Source organism: Antedon mediterranea, chromosome 3 (genome assembly GCF_964355755.1).
Source record: "Antedon mediterranea chromosome 3, ecAntMedi1.1, whole genome shotgun sequence".
Taxonomy (NCBI): Eukaryota; Metazoa; Echinodermata; class Crinoidea; order Comatulida; family Antedonidae; genus Antedon; species Antedon mediterranea.
In genome coordinates, this window is record NC_092672.1 from 35,073,137 (window position 1) to 35,093,859 (window position 20,723).

Genomic DNA, 20,723 nt, shown 5'->3' on the forward strand with positions numbered 1-20,723 from the left:
TATTCTTCTTTTCGATTGTGTTAGCCTATTTTAATAAACAGCCAGTATTCCATGACGCAAGCCATTCTCCTTGGTTTGGTTTCTACTTGCATTACAAAGAATTGATATACTGTAAAACCTCGAAAAGAAGCCCATGGGCTTCTTCTTTTTTTAGTGCTCTTGGATGGGCTTCTTTTCGAGATGGGCTTCTTTTCGAGAGTACTTTTGCAAACTGTAGAGGGGGGCTTCTTTTCGAAATGAATGCTGTAAATTTTGTCAATTTCTACTACAATAATGTTACTTTTGAGACATTTTTTCAACCATGAAATTATGTTTAATATACCAATTAAAAAACAATATAAAAAGCAAAAAAAACAGTCCTATGATTCACCATCAAATACAATAATTTCGTCATCATCTCTCAATACAGTATGAGTAGTCTGTCTCGAAATGAAGCCCATACTATCCGATATATATAATATTTCAAGATGGGATTCTTTTCGAGAGTACTTTTGCAAACTGTAGAGGGGGCTTCTTTTCGAGATGGGCTTCTTTTCGAGTATTAAGCCCATGGGCTTCTTTTCGAGGTTTTACGGTACGCATTCAACCGTTTGATTTATATAGCGCCATTCCAACAGTCATTGCTCATGGCGCTGCCAAAAATATCAGAAAATGTGTGCATTTACAGAAAGGATATAAGCTTACGTTGACCAATAGGAAGACATGGATCTTTAAAACTGTCGCTTATGATTGGTCAAAACGCTTACGTTGTGTCGTTGTGAAGACCCGTCTGTTATAACGGTAAGTGGAAAAACCACAAGATTCAAGATTCAAGAAATTTTATTTGTCCATAAAAATGGAAATTCACTTTGCTTGGTAGATTAAAACAACAATAAAAAACAAACATAAAAAATGTTGCAACAATTTAAAACGTGCAGTATATAAAAGATAAAATACAAGATAAAAAGTAGTATCAATGAAATTGATATCAAACTCTGACATTTATATATCATAATACATCGACATAATTGAGGCACAAGACTTTATGAATCATTATCTCGATCTTTATTTAATTTAAGAGTTTTTGATATGCATATCTGATTTATATCGAACTTATTAGTGAGCCCTCTAGTTTACAGTTTCAAACGAATGATACACTACACAACAATTAAAATGTGCAGCACACTACTTTTGATATTCATACACATTGAGACTGTGCCTCTGATATAAAACAGATATAATATAATAATATATTTGAAACATGCCAGAAACAACTGTCCCCTACTTTCAATGCTATTCTGAATTTTGAGACTACATAATGGTGCAAAAACTAATATTAATTTAAAACAATAAAAATAGAAACATATATATACATATATCTAATTAGCATCATCATTTTTTATTTCAAAGACTATACCCAATATTCTTAAACCAAACTTTAGTAGTAGTTTGAGCTAAAATTTGTAATTGGTCTTATTGTACACAATGAACAAAAATGCTGAGCTTTACTGAAAATGTGAAAAAAAAATGTCCTGCCACGATAATGCACTGTTGTTAAAAACCAAAATGGCTTTCAAGCCACAATGAATATTAATGATCTAAGTGAAACAGTACTGTCTGATGATTGAATAAATATAAATATATATTTGTTTAATTCCTGAAGTACATGTTGGGAAGGAGTTTTTTTTAAATTAAAAAGTATGATTTATAGTATCATAATGACACACTCGGAATTTAGAGGCCACCCAACATATTGTTGGGTTTAATTTATATACACATACAGATCTACACATCTTTATCTCTTAATTAAATCTACCTTTTGATCCTGTTAAACCATTGATTGGTTCGAAAACATTGATTAGTTCAAAACTATTGATTGGTTTGAAACCACTGACTGGTTCGAAACCACTGACTGGTTCGAAACCATTGATTAGTTCGAAACCATTGATTGGTCTGAAACCATTAATTAGTTTGAAACCATTGATTGGTCTGAAACCATTGATTAGTTCGAAACCATTGATTGGTCTGAAACCATTGATTAGTCAAAAACCATTGATTGGTCTGAAACCATTGATTAGTCAAAAACCATTGATTGGTCTGAAACCATTGATTAGTCAAAAACCATTGATTGGTTTGAAACCATTGATATAGTTTGAAAACTGGTGATTAGTTCGAAACCATTGATTTAGTCTATAATAGACAATTTGTTAAGATAAAAACATAAAAAGAAAAAAAAATCTTTTTTTTTCATCAATATTAAACACTTGATCTATATACAAAAATAATAACAGTCTATATTTCATGTTTTTTGTAGTGCTCCATGAAAATATCTTCCCGGCTTCCTCTGTCAAAATATGCGCGGCGGTACGTTGACGAATCATCCTGGAATTGATATCCGTAAGTCGCCTCAGAGATCGGCGATTTGCAGATGAGAAATAAACGCTACAACAAGTAAAATATTATTAGTTATAATTAAACAGGTTATAATGTAGATTTTGGAAGTTAGACGTTACTGTTACATTATTCATTATACAAAATTAAAAATGTACCTGCTAGTTCATAATTTAGAATTTGTTAATGTTAACTACTAACAAAATTAAAATCAACGTTTGAAATATTCCAAGTAAAGCATAAATATAAATTAAGCTTAATAGTTCTAAGACAGTATTTGAAATTCGGCTAGAAGAAAAATAATTGAAAAATTCGAAAAAAAAAAATCCACAAATGTAATTCTTACTTCCATAAATGAACCCTCTGCAGTTGCAAACGCATAGACAATACCAATTGGTATCCAAATCATTGAAAGTAAAGCTATAAACCAGCCTAGGAACTCGGCCCAGTCAGGATAGATATAGTCATCGTAGGTCACTACTTCATACTGTATAAAGCTGAACACAAAGATAGCCTAGAGAGCCAGAAAATAACAATAAGATTATCAGTCAATTCAATTTAAACTTTTTAAGGTTTATAAACCAAACTCATATAGCATTTAATATACAGTAGAATATACATATATATATTTAAACTGATGAAGGGCTAGTGCACTGATGAAGGGCTAGTGCACTGATGAAGGGCTAGTGCACTGATGAAGAGCTAGTGTTGCCCGAAAGCTCTGCTAACTTTTCTGGCTGTTTACTTTATCGTTTTGATTTAGCTTTTCACTTTTTATTTTTGTATCTCCATTGAGATCCAGCCACTGATACCCACAACATTGTCATTTTTTCAGTGCTTATTTTATTTTGTATCACTATTGAGATCCAGCCACTGATACCCACAGCATTGTCATTTTTTCAGTGCTTATTTTTTTTTGTATGTCCATTGAGATCCAGCCACTGATACCCACAACATTGTCATTTTGTATCTCCATTGAGATCCAGCCACTGATACCCACAACATTGTCATTTTGTATCTCCATTGAGATCCAGCCACTGATACCCACAACATTGTCATTTTGTATCTCCATTGAGATCCAGCCACTGATACCCACAACATTGTCATTTTGTATCTCCATTGAGATCCAGCCACTGATACCCACAACATTGTCATTTTGTATCTCCATTGAGATCCAGCCACTGATACCCACAGCATTGTCATTTTGTATCTCCATTAAGATCCAGCCACTGATACCCACAGCATTGTCATTTTGTATCTCCATTGAGATCCAGCCACTGATACCCACAACATTGTCATTTTGTATCTCCATTGAGATCCAGCCACTGATACCCACAGCATTGTCATTTTGTATCACCATTGAGATCCAGCCACTGATACCCACAGCATTGTCATTTTGTATCACCATTGAGATCCAGCCACTGATACCCACAGCATTGTCATTTTGTATCTCCATTGAGATCCAGCCACTGATACCCACAGCATTGTCATTTTGTATCACCATTGAGATCCAGCCACTGATACCCACAGCATTGTCATTTTGTATCACCATTGAGATCCAGCCACTGATACCCACAGCATTGTCATTTTGTATCACCATTGAGATCCAGCCACTGATACCCACAGCATTGTCATTTTGTATCTCCATTGAGATCCAGCCACTGATACCCACAGCATTGTCATTTTGTATCTCCATTGAGATCCAGCCACTGATACCCACAGCATTGTCATTTTGTATCACCATTGAGATCCAGCCACTGATACCCACAGCATTGTCATTTTGTATCACCATTGAGATCCAGCCACTGATACCCACAGCATTGTCATTTTGTATCACCATTGAGATCCAGCCACTGATACCCACAGCATTGTCATTTTGTATCTCCATTGAGATCCAGCCACTGATACCCACAGCATTGTCATTTTGTATCTCCATTGAGATCCAGCCACTGATACCCATAGCATTGTCATTTTGTATCTCCATTGAGATCCAGCCTCTGATACCCACAACATTGTCATTTTGTATCTCCATTGAGATCCAGCCACTGATACCCACAGCATTGTCATTTTGTATCTCCATTGAGATCCAGCCACTGATACCCACAGCATTGTCATTTTGTATCTCCATTGAGATCCAGCCACTGATACCCACAGCATTGTCATTTTTTTCAGTAATTTGCCTTTGGATTTATATATATTTAAACTTATATTTGTTTCATGTGAAAGTGTTCCTTTAATAAGGGGTGTCAAAAAGGATCCCAAAACCAAAACATGACAAATTCAAAGAGATTATCTCAATTTAGGCAAGCCACTCCCCCAAGGCCTCTTTGTTAGACTTCCAAGTAGAGTATTAAAGAGGATAACCACCAAGTACATACGGTCAACATGCTTTTTCCTTTCAAATCCCTCTTATTTGGAAGTTGTTACTATTTCTGTTCGCAATTAACCAAATCTACTTTCCTTTAAGTCGACTTAAAAACCTTTTTTCAGAATTTATATTGACCTTGCTCTATTCTCACACAGCACCTTTGATACATTTTTTAATTGATGCTATTTCTGTTTTTATTAATTTATTATTAAACAAATGTAAATAATAAAATAAACTCCTGTCTACATTATCAAACTTTAAGTGACAAAAAAATGTTGATGTCATATCACTGCCATATTTGGCCATATCACTACCATATTTGTGCACATCACACTTTTTTTGTCAAACTACTTTGATAGTGTAGACAGAGCTTAACACTTACAAATATGAGAATAGGAGAAATGACAAGCCAGCAGGATACAAAGTAGATGTTTGGAGTAGAAGTGGTCATTTCCTCAACATTCCTTCTTAGTCTTGTAGCACCTACAAAAGAAAGAGAAACTGAAATGCTAACTCTAGGGACTTTTAACCAGTCCAATTGGCCAATCCAATTGACCAGTCCTATTGGCCAATCCAATTGAGTCATCTCTACATACAGTATAAAACTTTGTCTACCCTATCAAACTTTATGTGACAAAATATGATGTGCCCAAATATGGACATGTTGATGTCATATCACTACTATATTTAATCATGCCACTACCATATATGGGCACATCACACTATTTTTTGTCAAACTAGTTTGATAGTGTAGACAGAGCTTAACACAAAAACTGGTAGAGAAGAAGTCGATCTTATAAAAATCAATAAAATATTACACTGAAATAAAATATTTACCATAGAGCCAGCAGACAGCAATGACTTCAGCTATAGCAATGAAGAAGATAGAAACAACAGCTACATACCAGTCAATGATTTGAAAGTAGTACATGCCACCCTGAAATAATTAACATTTACAGTATAGTGAATTAACATTGCAATTGTAGCTTGGTGGTCAACATATTTTCTTAAGATTGGTTCACAGTAGGAAGTAAGCACAATGCAAGCGAGTTTGCCATTAACAAGCCTACAGTTCAGATAATCCATTGCTTGTGATTCGTTTGCGTTGTGTTTGCGTTGCGTCCTAGTGGGAACCACGTTTTACAACCCTTATTAAGTGGTATTGGAATGTTCTGTTTTTAGTATAAAGATTTCAATTCAATTTAGATTCAATGCCCATATGATGAAACTTGATAAAACTTTATGTGACAACAAAATGTGATGTGCCCATATATGGACATAATGATATCACTACCATATTTGGGCATATCACTACCGTATTTGGGTACATCACACTCTATTTGTCAAACTAGTTTGATAGTGTAGACAGAGTGTGGGTTCTCTGTATGAGCATAATATGTAGGAAGTAAGCAACATACCATGTTGACTGTTTATATGGCGTATATAAGACCTATTTTAGAATATGCTGCCCCTGTTTGGCATGGCGCTATCACTAAGGACATGTCCAAGTCTATTGAAAAGGTACAAAAGAGAGCATTGCGTATCATGCTAGGTAACAACTATTTGTGCTATGATCATGCATTGTCTGTTACTGGTTTACCGACTCTTGTAGAGAGAAGAAACAAACTTGTGTTGTCTTTCGGGGAAGGCTTACTTCCCCCTCTTCATAAGCCAGCTCGGTCTCTCAGAGTCAACCGCTTTCTAGAAGTACCTCATTGTAAAACCAGCAGACTTAGGTCGTCTCCAGTTCCCACCATGGTGGATATAATTAATAGGCACCACTAGCTCTTTTTTAGATATGTAATAAGTGAAGGTTTTAAGGTTTTTTATTCATGTATGTTTTTAATTGTATGGTACGATATCTAATTTTATTAAGATGTTTCTATTTTTATAGCAATTTTAACTAATTTTTAGTCATTTGTAATACATTTCATTTCAGTCCTTGACTGTCGTTTTGTAATATATTTTTATATACCGAATAAATAAATAAATAAAAAAATGTACAAACAACACCAGAGTGAAATTATTGGCCAGTACACAATTGTGTGTTATTGAATATGAAAGAGTCTACAAACCTGAAAAGTGCATGGAATACCACAGGCAAAGGTGAACAGACAAATGTACAAGACGAGGACCTCCTTACGGTTAAAATACAAAGGTTTCAGTTTGGGAAACCCGTCCATAAGAGTTGTTATGACAACTTCAACCATTGCAAACTAGAAAAGAAAGTTGAAATACAATATAATAACCTCTCCTTTTGGCCACACCCACTAATGGGAGACATTCCTACTGGAAAAACTATGACAAGAATCTGTATACAATATGAATTCTAATCACTTTTTTGCTGTGGTTGATTTACCCTTTGTTTTTGTATGACTATTTCATGTTTAAATGTTTTTTTGTATAAATTGTATTTACTTAATGTATTGATTTTCTATGTTAATGTTTTGGTGTTTTTGTGTAGTTTTTATACAGTTTTTATGTAAATGCAATACTTTCACCTTCTGCTGCTTTTTGTATCTATATGTTTTTTTAAACCGAAAAAAAAAAATAAATATAGGTTTCTTAAAAAGTAGTTTCACATACAGTACATACAAAAAATGGTAATTATTACCTGGCTGTCAATGCCTAAACAGATAAGCATTATGAAGAACAAGACGGACCATAACTGAGGCACAGGCATGGCAGAAAATGCTGCTGGATACACAGCAAACACAAGTCCTGGGCCTAGACGAAATATAAACAAAAGGAAACCATTTATTTATATTTTGAACACCTTATAAGGTCAATTTTGTAAATATGTATCACATTTTTTGTATAATCTTTATGATAAGCATTTTTGGCTTTGTGAAGATTTCATCAGTCAGGAAACTCAGGAATGCAAACTTATTCCCATGATAAGATTTAGGTACAACCCAACAGGTATACAGGTATATATAATAATAATCCAAAATATGTGTGTCAATAGGGTCTGTATGGTACTTTTATTTAATTCATTTCATTTATTTTTCATAATATACAAAGTAAAACAAGATCAAAACTTTAAGATTAAAATGAAATAGTATAACTTGGAAGAATGTCTTTTTAGGACAAAATGTCACTTTAAAGGTCACCAGTGAAACAAACAAAAGGCATTTGAATGGCTTTTAATAACAAATAAAAAGTACTTACCACTTGCAACAACGTTATCAACATCCTCGTTTTGGATAAACGCTAGATGACCTATCACCGAGAAGATTGCGCATGAGGCAAAGAGACTTGTAAAAGCATTGATGCCCGATATCAGCATTGTATCTCTGTAAAAACAAACACAATTAATCATTACTACGAAACATTTGTATGAACCATGGTGGACTTAGTTCAAACAAAAAATGACAAACTAAGCTTTTCAATATAGCTAATGGTTTACTGGGAAATAATGAGATAAAGCTATGGTTATGAACAAGAAACAAGATAAAAAATAAATTTCAGTTAAAATCAAAAGAAAATTGTTTAAAAAAAAAATGAACATAAAACAAAAAAAGAAGGGTGTAATTAGTTCTTGTTAAAGTTTAAACAAAAATTATTTGGTTACTCCTTGTTTATGTAAATTAAGTTATTTTACAGTTTTTAGAGCAAATTATTGAAGTAATATACTCTATTGTTTACAAACGCATTTGAAATGATAGCCTGGGGAAAAAGGTTGAAACATATGGTAACTCAAATTATAGAAACTAAGATTGTACTGGGTGTGGTCTAATAGAGTTTCTGCTCTCAACTAGCCATCCATTCATAGCACAACTTATAAAGAAAGTCAACCTCATGGCTGTAGAATGGAAGACTATACCGACTTTGCCTTTATTGATAAAAAGCTTTGAGTGATAGTGTTACATTAAAAACCATTGCCATACTAGTATTTATGATTTTTTGTGTGGGTGTGGTTTTTGTTACAATGAAACACGTAGTTTTCTTTCAGTATATTCTTCTTTGGGACACCCCTATATAAGAGGACACATTCCCACAAAACAAACAAAAGGCAATATATACTTGTTAGTAGCCAACCCTTAAAGTAAAACTGTTATTAAATGGATAAAAAGTGCCTTATTCTACTGTAAAATACCTTAATATTGATTTTCTATTTAATATGCATGATTATAAGCCAGAATACTGTATGGAAAAAAAAAAGGAACGCGTGTTCAAGAACGCACATTTGTTCCCAAAGTATAATTTTGCTTTTGAAATCATTCATTTGAAAAAAAAAATGTAATGAAGCGGATTTAGACGGAATAATAATTTTGCTTTGAAATCATTCATTTGAAAAATTGGAGCAGATTTAGGTGGAATAGCCTCTTAAAACAAGCAGTAAGAAATTATGTTATTGTTGAATTTGACATGCATGATAAACTTTATTCTTTTTTTTCCCTCAAGCATGCAAACCAAGCATCAGTTGAATATGAATATTTAGTTAAAAACACATTTTCTGGATTAATATCTCTCACAGACAATATTTTATATATTTATAAATATTTTAATCAGTTGTTACTCTCTAATAACAATTATCTACAGTACTACTTTATCAAACTTTATGTGACTAAAATATGTGATGTCCCCATATATGGACATGATGATGTCATACCTCTACTATATTTGGGTATATCACTACCATATTTGTTTGTCAAACTGGTTTGATAGTGTAGACAGAGCTTTACTCACTATCCTTTTCAAATGCGGAACACTAATGGACATGATGATGTCATACCACTACTATATTTGGGTATATCACTACCATATTTAGGTATATCACTACCATATTTGGGTACATCACTACCATATTTGTTTGTCAAACTGGTTTGATAGTGTATCTTTTTCAAAATGTAGCACAACATACAAGATGCTATACTCTATATAGGATTTGAACAAGATCCTGGTAGCCGAGCATTACAAGACCATGGCTTTTCATAATAGAAAATGAATGATTTTATACAACATCTGCATTTTAAAGATTAAATTCATTCATAAACACTTGGGACATTCCTATTCATAGCACACCCCTATTAACGAGAAACTTCACCATAAATAAAACAGGGGAAATATACGTTTTAACACTAAAGCCAACCCTATATATATTCAGTGGGAATCAATATTAGTGGATACTTTCCTGTTTAAAACAAACAAAGGAAATATGCTGTAACAAGACAAACCCATATTTAGCGGACTCTCCTTATACAGATACGTTTAATTTCCATTTATATTTGACAATAAATGTATCTGTATAAAGAGGACAGTTTTGTTGGGTCCCAAAGGTTCCCCCCAAATAGGGGCTCTATTGTAGTGTATATTGTGGTATGAAAGACTAATTATATAACATTCAACCCATGCTAATATAATTGGAAACATTTAAAAAATGTTTTTTTCATGCAGAATATAAAAAAGATATTTGGGTTCATAGAAAAATTATATCATGCATCATTGTAATATGGTAAATATATGATAGCATAACATTAGGAAAATGACATAAATGAATTTGTCTTTAACTTTAACAGCAGTACCAATAAAGGATGAGATATACATGACAAGACAGGCAGGTCTAAAGGATAACGATTACGACAAATAGATAAATATGCATTTTTCATACATAAAACAAAAGAAATATAAACATTTTCAACCTAGAACTATAGGATAACAATCTATGCTTTCTTTGATGAAAATGATATTTTCACACGTCCTATCAAATGACGTCATGATTAGTAGGAGCAATTAAATATAGTGCAATTTTATTGGTTTTATCAAAGACATCATTTGATTGGATTTTTAAAAATATTATTTTACCAAATATAGCATAAATGGTTATCCTATAGTTATAGAACGAAAACCTTTCCAATTTCGTTGCTTATCTATTTATCGTCGTTGTTATCGTCCTAGTGTAATTTGCCTTAACAAACTCCTTCCACTAGCGTATTGCTCTCAATAATTTTACATTTTTCTCATCAAACCTTGCCATCTTTAAGATCCAATATGAGATTTCTTCATTGAAATTATATCACATTCTAGATGCATGTTGTACTTTTGATTAAAGGTTTTCCAGCATTAATGAGATTGACATTATGTTTAAAAATTATTCTATTTGAACAAGATTGATGATGAACAGTATGATTTCAAAATTGTAAACATTTATTTCTGGCTGGCGTAGCCTCAACTGATTACAAGATAGCTTACAAGTAATAAAGATTTGCCTGTATGTTAATGATAAGTATGACCCCGTGGTAAATGATACATGGTACAGGAATGTGAATGATATCGAAAATTGCGTCACAGGACTAGTCATCCAACGATCCAAAACATTATAATTCCCTATAGTTCTTTCTGTCTGACGTTCACCAGATTGCATCGCCTGATTACATCGTTGAATTTGGTGTATAATAACGATTTTGTATTATAAGAATCCAACATTGACATCTTTACCATTAAGTACATGCTTAGATACCTATTATTCGGTTAGTTTACACATTTTATAAATAAAAAAAAAACATGTTTTTAAGAACAAGGAAATTGCTAAACAACAGGATCAAAACAAAACATGTCTGTCAATCAACAGAGTAGAGATTATGACATACCTTGTCGTCTGGCAAGAAATTTGAAGGGTTGAAATTTAATTATGGATTACACTGTAAAAAAACTATTACGTAGAAGCACAGTTTAGTTGAAAAAAATATTATTATAATGTAATTAAATAAAACAAAATAACATGCATTAAACTAATTAATTATTTGTTCTTCTTTGAACCAAATTAAAATAAAAGATAATTATGCTGTGAATAATCACTTTCTTGGTAAAGAAGAATTTGTTGAAAACATGAAATGAAATTAAACATTTATTTTAATTACATTGTAATTGATCTTCTGCAAAAAAATTTATTAGATTGTGAAGAATGAATGAAACAACAACAAAAATATACTTATAATACATTTTTAAAAATCACATAAAAATAACACACATATTGATATATTTTTGGAAATATTTTCTCACAAAAATTGTGTAAATAAAAAAGAATCACCTGACAAGCGTGTTACTATGAAACTCATTGTAGCTAGAGAGGGCGATCATCGAGCCGAATGCGATACCAATTGAATTAAAGTTTTGAGCAGCAGCAGCTACCCAAACCTATATTTGGAAAAAAAAAATGTTACTGCATGCAAATTTATTTTGGGAATGGGCAAAGGTCATAATTGAGCATATTTTAACAAGGAAGCGGAAAAAAACATAATGCATTAACAAGAGGAAGTATTTAATCCTTAAAAAAAAAATTAAATCTAAAAATAAGTACTCGCAATTAATACTGTAATTGATACTGTATTACAAAAGTGGTACAATATACTAACCTCTGCCTCCATTAACAGATCCCAATCTGGCTGAATAAAAAATCTAAGTCCCTCTCCTGCGCCCTCTAGTGACGCGCCCACTCCTACGAGAATCGCTAAAACCATGTACGGGAATGTAGCAGTTACGTAAACAACCTAAAATATATACATAATAATAATAAACAATAACATTAATAATAATAAACAATAACATTAATAATAATAATAAACAATAACATTAATAATAATAATAAACAATAACATTAATAATAATAATAAACAATAATAATCACATCAACAACAACAATAATAATAACAATAACAATAATAATAATGTATATACACACTATCAAAAACAGACTAGTAATGTTTATTTTCTTTTTTTGTGTGTGTGTGGCCTTGTCCCACTTTTATTTGCATTGCCTATTTTACAATACATATTCATTCAGCCGCATTCAAATACTTCCTGGTGCTGGCAAGAAATCAAGGGTCAGTTTATTTTAAGCAAAAGTACCATATTGGTTATTCACAGCTATAGCCTATAGCTATAACTTATAGGCTACAGTATGACCTATAGCTATATAAAGTTATAGCTATAGCCTATAGCTATAACTTATAGGCTACAGTATGACCTATAGCTATATAAAGTTATAGCTATAGCCTATAGCTATAACTTATAGGCTACAGTATGACCTATAGCTATATAAAGTTATAGCTATAGCCTATAGCTATAACTTATAGGCTACAGTATGACCTATAGCTATATAAAGTTATAGCTATAGCCTATAGCTATAACTTATAGGCTACAGTATGACCTATAGCTATATAAAGTTATAGCTATAGCCTATAGCTATAACTTATAGGCTACAGTATGACCTATAGCTATATAAAGTTATAGCTATAGCCTATAGCTATAACAAAAAGCATTGAGGCAAAACTTTTAATATTCACAGTGTAATGCAATATAAAAAAAAAAATATGTTACTGTAACATATATTTTGTTTAACTTGCAAATTAAAGACAAATTAAGATACACTACCAGACAATTTGACACTTATGAGAAATAACATAGTCATGTCAAACTGCTTACACAGCACAAATTTATATTTTGACATTTAACATTTTGTGAATATATCAAGGATTTACTTTTACTTTGTAAATGTATTCAAAGGAAAACCATTTTACCTTGCCAGAAGACTTAACCCCTTTGTGTAAGCATAAATAAACCAAAATCCAAGCTAACACCAAGAAACCAAATATCTCCCACCGCATTTCTCCAAAATCATCAATGCCACCTGTGATATTGAGCACTCGACGACTTGATAGAAAGAAAGGGAAAACATATAATGAGGGAGGATGCTTTTTTTTTTTTTTAAACCATATTTAATGGGGGTGATCCATCCAGCTATTGCTGATTATTAGGGACCCTCAGAGCCCTCAAACATATACACAAGATGCTCTACATAAACAAAGTCTTATTACAAGTCTTTGGGAGTGGAGTAATTTGGCCCTTAGAAAAAATCCTGACATGTGACGGGACTTGAACCCAGGACCCTTGGAGTGGTAGACAAGCATCATAACCACCAAGCCACAACTCCACTCCAAAATAGCCCCTGTATAAGGGGGATGCTTTATGTATTGCTTGATGCGTTTTTATTCTTTATTCTTTATATAATAATAGGTCCAGATGATGACAAATTGAAGTTGAAAAGAATTCGATTAAAGCTATGTCTACACTATCAAACTAGTTTAACAAAAAAAATTTGATGTGCCCAAATATGGTAGTGATAGGCCTAAATATGGTAGTGATATGACATTATCATGTCCATGTATCTTCTTCTTACTTGAATCTTCGGGCTCTTGATTAAGGCAAATGCCTTTTAAACGCCCTCCATTTCTTCTGTATTTATCTAGAATTGGTAGCAAAATTTATCTCCCATTGCTCTGTCTTTGTATGTATGTATGGACACATCGCATTTTTTTTTGTCACATTAAGCTTGATAGTGTAGATAGAACTTTAGGATTAAACTGTAATGAATAGCACAACACACATCAGAAAGGTTAATTCATTTGATATGCTAACTGAAAGAAACCGAGAAAAACATTGCGCTGTTAATGTCCAGAACTTGTCCGACCTTCTTCAAAGTTAGCTGATTCAATTTCTCAGATAAGGATTATAAACCGTAGGTCCAGTGTACACAGTTATACACCTGTGTGCACTTTTAAAGAATGCAGTAGGGGGTTACCCCGGTGAACAGGTTCCCAAAATAGCCCCTGTATAAGGGGATTACTACCTATCTTAGTAATTCTTGCCTAAAAATAAAAATACACAAAAATAAAAATTTTTAAAAAACTATATAAAATTCATCAATGATTGATACTTACTTGAAATACTCTTCAGTAGACGACACAGAATCATTGGTCGTATTATACTCTTTATAGTTCTTGAGAGAAACACAGTTATCTGTATTCCAATAATTGCCGCAAGAATCCCAAGGCAGCTCCGCGTTGAAGGACGCCACCAGATAGAAGAGCGCCCATGCCATAATAACATTGTAATATGTGGTTAAAAGAAAGGTAATCGCAACTGTAGCAACGCCAGTCCCTGCAAATTAACATTTTTGATACATTATCTGGGATGGAATTGCTATAAAACAGTCTTTTTAAGTGATGGTCTTAACTCCCCGATTAAAGCTGGCTTTATCAGATACAAGATTGTCTTAATTACTAAAGCCACTCCTGTAATAGACCATTGCTGTAGAACAGTATTTGTTTTTTATTACGTATTTACTATAGGCAAATTGCCAAGGATAACCATAAGAGAATTCATTCACTATTCTTCTTAAAGATGGCAATCCTGTTCACAAGACAAACATTACACAAGATGCTCTACATAAACCAAGTCTTATTACAATTCTTTGGCAAGTCTTAGCTAAGACTGCGTACAGTAACAAATTGAGGGCACACTTTACAAGTACTGTAGAATACCAAATAAGGTAATGTTCATCACTTTCTCAATTCACAATCATAACAGTACGTACATTATTATTTGATTTAACACATAAAACTCATTCAATATGTTGTCTTTCACGATAAAAAATACGTATAAAGGAACATCACGTTGACAAAAGAGAGGTTTTAGACTGCTTTAAAATTCTTTCGAGTAGGCTTTAATTTTAAAGACTGCTTACTTACAGAATAGACTGTGGTATAGAAGTGGTCTATAATATTGACTACTTGCTACAGCACAAATGAAAGCAGGCTAAACGCTAACACCGTTTATAGACCGCTTTATAGCAATCTTCCCTGAGGGAAACTACCTTGAAATATTACAGTACATTTTTGTATGGTGGCAAATTTATGTAATCAAGAATGTTCACAATAGCAATAAATAAGCCATTTCTTTGTTAAGTATAAATGTAATTTTTTTTTCATTTCCTGAAGTTACATAGACAGGATTTGAAACCAGAAATTGCTAAGCGAGCATGTTAACGACCCCAAAGCTACAAATATGGGGTCATTAATTAAACATGAGAGATATAAATTTCAACATCTCTTTTTTTAAATAGATTTGTTTGTTTATCTCTACTTTTTATAAATAACAATGCAAAAGATAGGACATTAAAAGTTCTATCTATCTAACAAGTTATGTTTTGCTACTTTGTTATATATTATAATCTTTAGGCCCTATTTCAAAATTCTGGATCGACCACTGGCCAGCCATTCCTTCCTTTCCTATTACCATATAAAATCACTATAGCTGTACAGTACCTTGAAGTATAGGCGCCAACATCTTGATGGCCTCCACTGGCCCATTCCTGGTATATTGGCCCACGGCTAGCTCCATTAGAAGAAGAGGTATCCCCGTGAAAAACAGCATAATGAAGTATGGAATGAGGAACGCACCTGTACCAGTGAATAAAAATACAATTAGTTATTAATATTTGTTTATAATTTTTTTATTTATACTGATTCTCTCCTTTAAAACAGAGACAAAGAAAGGTTTTTTTGTCTGGGCCTATCCTACTGTACCATTGCAATGTTTAGTCGTAATGTAATATTTTCTTTCACCATTTTTAATATCGATTGGGAGCCACTTTATCAAGCATTAATAATTCCATGTTTTAGCTTTATTATTCTGCACCAGTGAGAGAGGGGCCGAGCGGTTAAGACGGTGGAACCGTAACTACGTAACCATAACATCAGCAAGGGTTGGACGCTCACTCGCTCCATGATTCTGGGTCTTCTTGAATAAGGACTATAAACCGTAGGTCAATTGTACACATATTGCTTGTGTGCACTTTAAAGAACCTAGTACATCTTTCAGGGAAGTACCCCGGTGTACTAGTTCACATACTGGGCCACTGTCATGGACAGACGTAATGGCGCCGTAATTGGCTGCCGGTGACATAATGGGACCATTAGGGGAGAAGAATGTTGTTGAAAAGGTGTAACAATAACATCCAGGTCCATAGCGCTCTGATCTTCATGAGATAGAGATATATAAATGTCAGTATATAAAAACACAACAGGCACAGAAAATGAATTCTAAAACGCCCGGTAATATTATACTGAAATTTAAATATAAAATATATTATACAATGGCTACCAGATATCTCTCTATGTAGATGGTTAAACCTGAACCAGTATTTATTATACAACTGTTTCAGACCATTAGAATTAAACACTATTTTCCAACATAAAAACATTAATTTTTTATTTAAATATCTCTGCAAATTAAAACTATGAAAACACATATCACTGTACAAAACTATGTGATAAAGTCTAATAATACATAAAACATTGTCATGTCATGATGACTCAGCGAATTTTGTTGATGACGCAGGCAATCATAAAATGAATATTGATTAAATATATTATATCACTTCAATGTACAAACTCTATTCAATTAGGATTATTAATTTATTCTTTTTGTAAAGGGCACACAGTAAAAAGAGAGTTCGTTCAAACTATATAAAGTTCCTCCACCCTCCACCCCCAATCTGGTGTGCCTTCTGTTCAAAACAGAATGGAAATTAATATTTGTATCTTCTAATACAAATAATTCAAGATCTACTAACAAAATATATTCGGGTTTTATTTGTTCTTTTTTTGTTTTTCTATGTTTGGTATATGGATGTACTATCCGAATAAAGGAAATGCTGCCAATGAAAAACCCCTATCCACTGATTGTATCTTTCAACCTCTGACCATGAGTAAACTTTGACCATTTTATCCACGATCACAGTGAATGTGAAAGCACTTAAGTATATTACTTACTGATGTTTACCTAAGGTGTATGTGTATTGTTATGTCCATATACTGATTACAAATGTAAGGTGAATCGATAATATTAATATAATTGTGGCTTCATATTCCTAATTTTTACAGCCCTATTGATTCAAGTTGAGTGCTTACCACATCATATTTTAAATATTTTTAATTACCGTGACAGTATTAGGCCTACTCATAACCTCAGAACAGAAACTGAATTCAAAATTCCCTTCACAAGACTAACTTGCAGTCAACAGTTTATACACATATCTGGACCAAAATTGTGGAAAGAATTCACTTGTAATGGTGGTAATAAACCGGTTATTTTAAAGAAACAAAATAAATGTATAAAAAAACAGGTCAAAAAATACTTTTTATCACTATATGCTGATTAACAACACCTTTCTTTATGGGAAATGACTGTTTTATCTAAGTTCTATTTACTTATATTGTTCTTATGTAAAAGGGTCCTACAAAAAACGAAGCTACAGCTTTTTTATGCAGGATCCTTGTTATCAGTTGTATTGCAATTATGATGTAATTGATGACTAAATAAATGTGGAATAAATAAAATGAAAATAAATAAAGTCATCAGAGGAGTTGTGTTGAAGAAAGTTTGAACATTATGAACAATAAGAATGATTGTATACTTTTAATTTCATGCCTGAATAAAGGGATACAAACAACGTGTGCACCCATATTGTTCACTATAATATTCCTATGGTGCACCAAACAAGAATTGCCGTAAATAAATAGTATTACATTTCCATTTTCTATGTTTGCTTATTTAAAGATGTATTATCCCCTGAAAAAATAATTCTTAACATTTTTGTTGAATATGCCATTTTAATGTAACATAATAGCTATCCACTTTGACCAAAACTTGGATCGGAAAAAAATGTATTTACCTGAAACATTTGTAATTTAAAGCAAAAAATTGTCAAATAGGTTGCCAGCCAATGTGTTTTTGGTTGAATTTAACCATTTATTTTGTCATTTTATAAGTGAAAACATTATTTTTTTTCTACGTAAGTGATTAACTTTATTAAAACTACAAAATAACATATTCAAAGTCTGATTTAATTAATCTTCATTTTTCATGTTTTTGGGGGACAATACATCTTTAATATGATTAAATATGCTAAACCATTTAATCAGCAGACGAAACAGAAATTTATCATCCAATTAAGACAATATCCATTAATTACAATCCTTCCTAGTATAAAAATCCCACTCACTATATGTTTCCCAAATTTTATAAACCCTGGGAGGGACTATAATATACTCAAAACTCATTATACAATACGATAACTCATTTTAGTGTTTACACAGACCTCCTTCAGTAGATTATAGCCTAGTCTTTACATTCCGATCCTCCTTATAAAATCTTGTATATATCGCTCGCCTCATCTGAAAAATGTTCACAACATCCCCACCGCCTTAGCTCACGCGTATTTTATATTAATAATTATATTTATAGCATCTTTGCCTCGTCTGTTTTTAACCCATCGTTACGGCCTTGATATACTGTACATAAAAAAGCTTCATGTAATGCAAGAGGGTCCTGCAAGAGGTAACTGACAATAGGCCCTAGAGTAGTAGCAAAGAACTGGAATTTAAGTTCTTTGGTAGTAGCATGTAGGTATAAAAAAGATACCTCCATGGTAGTAGTAGTTTATAGTAGAATCAATACCTCCATGGTAGAATAGTGTACTAACTAACTATACTCTAGTAGTAATAAATAGTACATTTATTGCACTCAGTGTTTTCAAAATGTTTGCTTTATTGCATCTTTATCCCTAGTAGTAGTACTAGGCCTACCCCATAGTCTCTCTGAAAATAAATTTGGGGAAAAAGCTTATTATATGCTTATAAATGCATATCAAAGCCGATAAATTTAAGTGTGTCGTCTCAGGGCCGAGTCGTCTCAGGGCCGAATCGTCTCAGAGCCGAATCGTCTCAGGGCCGAATCGTCCCGTTACCCGTTGGACACACACACAACACACGCGGTCGATGAAAACAATAAAATACAAATTTAATCTTACCTCCACCACTTTTATAACAAAGGTAAGGAAACCTCCAAACATTGCCTAGACCAACAGCATAACCAACACATGACAGGACAAACTGTGCCTTCCTACCCCATGTTTCTCTTGAAACCTTTACAACACCTTTTCCATCCATTTCCAATGCTTTCTCTTCAGCAGCCGATGATGTATGAACAGCGGCGGCGGTGGTCGTTCCTCCTTGTGTCACGCTTGGCGGGTTGCTTTCTTGAATAAGAACACCCATAATATTCATTTATATAAAGATCTTTGATTTATAGAATATACAATTGTATTGTAGGTATGGTGGACGACTTCTAATCTTTCTGATTTACTACTTACTATCACATAACAATGACCGGATAAATATTCATATTATATTTTCTAATCAAAAAGCAAATAATTAGAACTAGACTGTTCCATTGTTACGAAAGGGGCCTCATAGTTCTTGCAATATTAAATTGAATTCTTCTCAATTTTAATGAACAATTTTCGAATTTTCTGTAAACCTACTATTTTATATAATTATAGACTAGGTCTACCTTAAAAAATATGAGCATAACTTTTAAATTAAAAACGTTTATTTCAAAATGTCTTACTGTTGATTCTAAAATGTAACAGTCCAAAACTTCATTTTTTTTAAAGTACTGTAACTTTCTCTCAGTAATGCATATACTTATCATCATCGTAATTATCACAAAACTAATTCTACTAGCATACGTCACCGATTATTATATTTCACCAAATATCAATGGTCACTCATCATTACTTGTTATTGTTAGTTATGCTGCCATTTCTTTGCTACCAAGTTTGCAGTAAAATATTTTACAATTGTCGTATTCGAGTGGACCGTTGAGTAGTTTTTCCGTTGAGTACGTTTTAACGGAGTATTTTGAGCGTTGAGATTGTTCTTAACGAAAAATCTTTCGTTGTCAACGTTTTCTATTCGAATGACTTTCTGTTGAGCACAAATTTACAATTCGAATACAAAAAGTACTCAAAGAATCTTTACGTTGACAACGAAAGTTCCCAATCGAAATACGACAATTGACTTTATTACGATTTACCAACTATCATATTGTACACACTTCTACTTCCATTCGTGTTGATGAAGCACACACAAAAGACCGTAATACATCTTTTCTTTTTTATTTGAAATTCTTTCTAAAAGGATTTAAGTACAATATATATTACTTGCTTTGTATGAGTTATTGTCATAAAGTTTTTTGAAACACACATGAATTGGGAGCATAATACACCACAACCTGTTTATATGTATACATAAAATATAATTGTTAATAAATAATAATAAATAATAATAATAATAGT

At 32.6% G+C, this 20,723-nt stretch overlaps 1 protein-coding gene across 1 annotated transcript; it reads right to left on the bottom strand.

The window, feature by feature from the left end:
• Positions 1–318: 318 nt before the first annotated feature.
• LOC140045381 (sodium- and chloride-dependent GABA transporter ine-like) lies at positions 319–19,730 on the bottom strand. The gene is made up of 13 exons (XM_072090245.1): positions 19,395–19,730; positions 15,847–15,981; positions 14,461–14,680; positions 13,261–13,393; positions 12,097–12,231; positions 11,772–11,878; positions 7,910–8,034; positions 7,353–7,465; positions 6,814–6,954; positions 5,576–5,675; positions 5,121–5,221; positions 2,717–2,884; positions 319–2,421 (listed from the first exon to the last, which is right to left on the bottom strand). Exons 1-13 carry the CDS (start codon positions 19,648–19,650, stop codon positions 2,272–2,274), a joined length of 1,884 nt encoding a protein of 627 aa, XP_071946346.1. The 5' UTR covers positions 19,651–19,730; the 3' UTR covers positions 319–2,271.
• Between the last annotated feature and the right edge of the window lie 993 nt (positions 19,731–20,723).

What these genes read in the sequence shown, in the direction of transcription:
- LOC140045381 (XM_072090245.1), bottom strand. Translation starts at nt 19,650, where the DNA reads ATGAATATTATGGGTGTTCTTATTCAAGAAAGCAACCCGCCAAGCGTG. An exon ending in TCTACTGAAGAGTATTTCAA is followed by an intron (nt 13,394 to 14,460) that starts GTAAGTATCAAT and finishes CTTTCTATCAAG; the next exon opens with TCGTCGAGTGCTCAATATCA. An exon ending in ATCTGTTAATGGAGGCAGAG is followed by an intron (nt 11,879 to 12,096) that starts GTTAGTATATTG and finishes TTCCAAATATAG; the next exon opens with GTTTGGGTAGCTGCTGCTGC.